This window comes from Cystoisospora suis (genome assembly GCF_002600585.1).
Source record: "Cystoisospora suis strain Wien I chromosome Unknown contig_11773, whole genome shotgun sequence".
Classification (NCBI taxonomy): Eukaryota; Apicomplexa; class Conoidasida; order Eucoccidiorida; family Sarcocystidae; genus Cystoisospora; species Cystoisospora suis.
In genome coordinates, this window is record NW_027164536.1 from 1 (window position 1) to 2,076 (window position 2,076).

General features: G+C 44.9%; 1 protein-coding gene across 1 annotated transcript; it reads left to right on the plus strand.

The window, feature by feature from the left end:
• Window positions 1–19: 19 nt before the first annotated feature.
• CSUI_011434 (nad(+) adp) lies at window positions 20–1,753 on the plus strand (the record flags this gene model as incomplete). The annotated part of the gene is made up of 3 exons (XM_068071532.1): window positions 20–177; window positions 683–779; window positions 1,608–1,753. Coding segments are annotated over exons 1-3 (291 nt in total), but the record flags the coding sequence as incomplete, so codon positions are not given.
• Window positions 1,754–2,076: the final 323 nt, after the last annotated feature.

The following is a 2,076-nucleotide window of genomic DNA, read 5'->3' on the forward strand; positions in this document are numbered from 1 at the left end:
ACTAGCTGCCCCTCCACAAGATAATACGCAGCGTACTATCTTGTGGAGGGGCAGCTAGTGAAACCCTTCCCCAGAGTCGCCGATGTTCTCAAGGAGCGTAAGGAAGCAGCGGCTCTTGCCAAGTCCAAGATGAACGTTATGCGACCTCCTATTAAAGCGGGATCCGCTCTTCTTAGAGTAAGATAAGATTGACGATAACGGTGATCAACGCTTCAACTCGAGTCCTCATTTCCCTCTTTTGAGATGTCATTCAGAGTGTACATACACCACGACTCCTCCCTCTCCCTTCGTTCAATCTGTGTTAAGACACGCATATAGATGTAGACATGTCTTGAAGCAGTTGATTCCTACAGTGTCTCATCCCTGGTTAAAGACGGAAAAGAAGAAGGCCTGCTAGGAGTGTCTGGATGAAGTGAGAGTGAAGTGTAGAGGGGGATGGAGTAAGCAAGAAGAAGAAGAAGAACCTCATCCTTTGGCCTTCTCGCCTCTGACTGCCCCGCTTAGAAAGAGAAGCTGCAGTAGTTGGTTTTTCTACCCTGAGATGCTCTAAGCATCTTTATTTCTTGGCTCTCTCCCCACTTGCGTAACGGTGCTGTAGAGAAATTTGTCCCTGAAGGGACTGGAGAACATGAAGAGCACAGTCCACCCAGCAGCAGCATGACTTTCTCTTATATGCTCTTAGGTGGATCCTCTCTTCAGCCGCAAGAATGGAAAGATTTATGTTGATAAGCTTCGAAACGCCTACAATGCCTCAACTCAGTTCACAGATATCTCAACAGGTAAGACAGGGGAGATCTCTCAGAAAAGAGAACACGCCACCTTCGCTCTCACTCTGTTCTCTCCATGCGTACATAGATATACACAGCTGCATGTATCTTCTTGATGAGGAGGTTAAGGTTGCTAGCTGGATGTGAGAGGGGAATAAGGTCTATCCAAAGAGTCTTGACAGGTGTCTGAACACTGGACCTCCATTTTCTTTTTCGCGGTCTTCGTTGACCTTTTTTCCTTCCTTCTCAGCCATGTCTAGCTAGCTATCTGGTTCGTACTGAGTAGACTAACTACGTGGAAAGAATAATGATGACACACGGAAGTTATGATCATCTTCCTTTATTACTTCTTGATACCACAGGGATGTTCTTCTTGTTGTTCTCTCCTGGGGTGTCTACTGCCTCTCGTGCGGGTCGGCAAGAATTATCCCGGTGTAGTTACAGCCGTTGTTCACTAGAGCATGTAGATGATTTCAGTTGTCATTCCCCCTGCCAACGACCACTTTCCTCTTCTTCTAGTCTTCTTCTATTCTCCTCATCATCAGTAGTCGTGGTCTTCGTAGCACTAGAATGAGCGGACAGCTAGCTGACTGGTAAGAATAGGGGTAGTGGCTGCTCTAATGTGAAGAATGAATCCATGAAGAAGATCCACTTCAAATTGGATAGAAGAAGGTAGTGGAGAGAGTCAGAATCGTACCCCGCCCGCTGTATGTGTCTTGGGATCTTCTAACACATATGTATATCTCTGGAATGAATGATAAGATGATCTTTCATGGAGTTCATAGCGTGAAAGCGACTAGCTAGTTCTTTGGTCTATCATGGTTTTCCTTCGCATGCCAGGAATCAACAAGTATTACAACATTCAAGTCATTCAGACAGATAAGACCTACCATCTCTTCACTAGGTGGGGGCGCTTAGGTGCAGATGATAAGGTAACGAACGACTATCGCCAACATAGCTATGGATCAAGCCTTAAAGAAGCTGTAGGTGAGAAGAAACTTATGATCTATTCGTGCTTCTAGAGACTCCTGATATGTATAGATGGACATACAAATATGTATCCATGTTGGTAACTTCGTTGGCTTTGAAGCAGCTGAAGGAGTCCCTTTATAACTCAAGGTCGCACACACTTCTATACACTTCGAAACAGCTCACGTGCTCTGTCGGCTCGAGGAGAATGGGGCTGGAATGTCAAGATCCATGGACTGATCTTATGAGAAGTATCTATCTATCTATCTTTCATCTATCTATCTATCTATCTTAGATCTATCTATCTATCTTAGATCTATCTATCTACCTCGCCATCTCT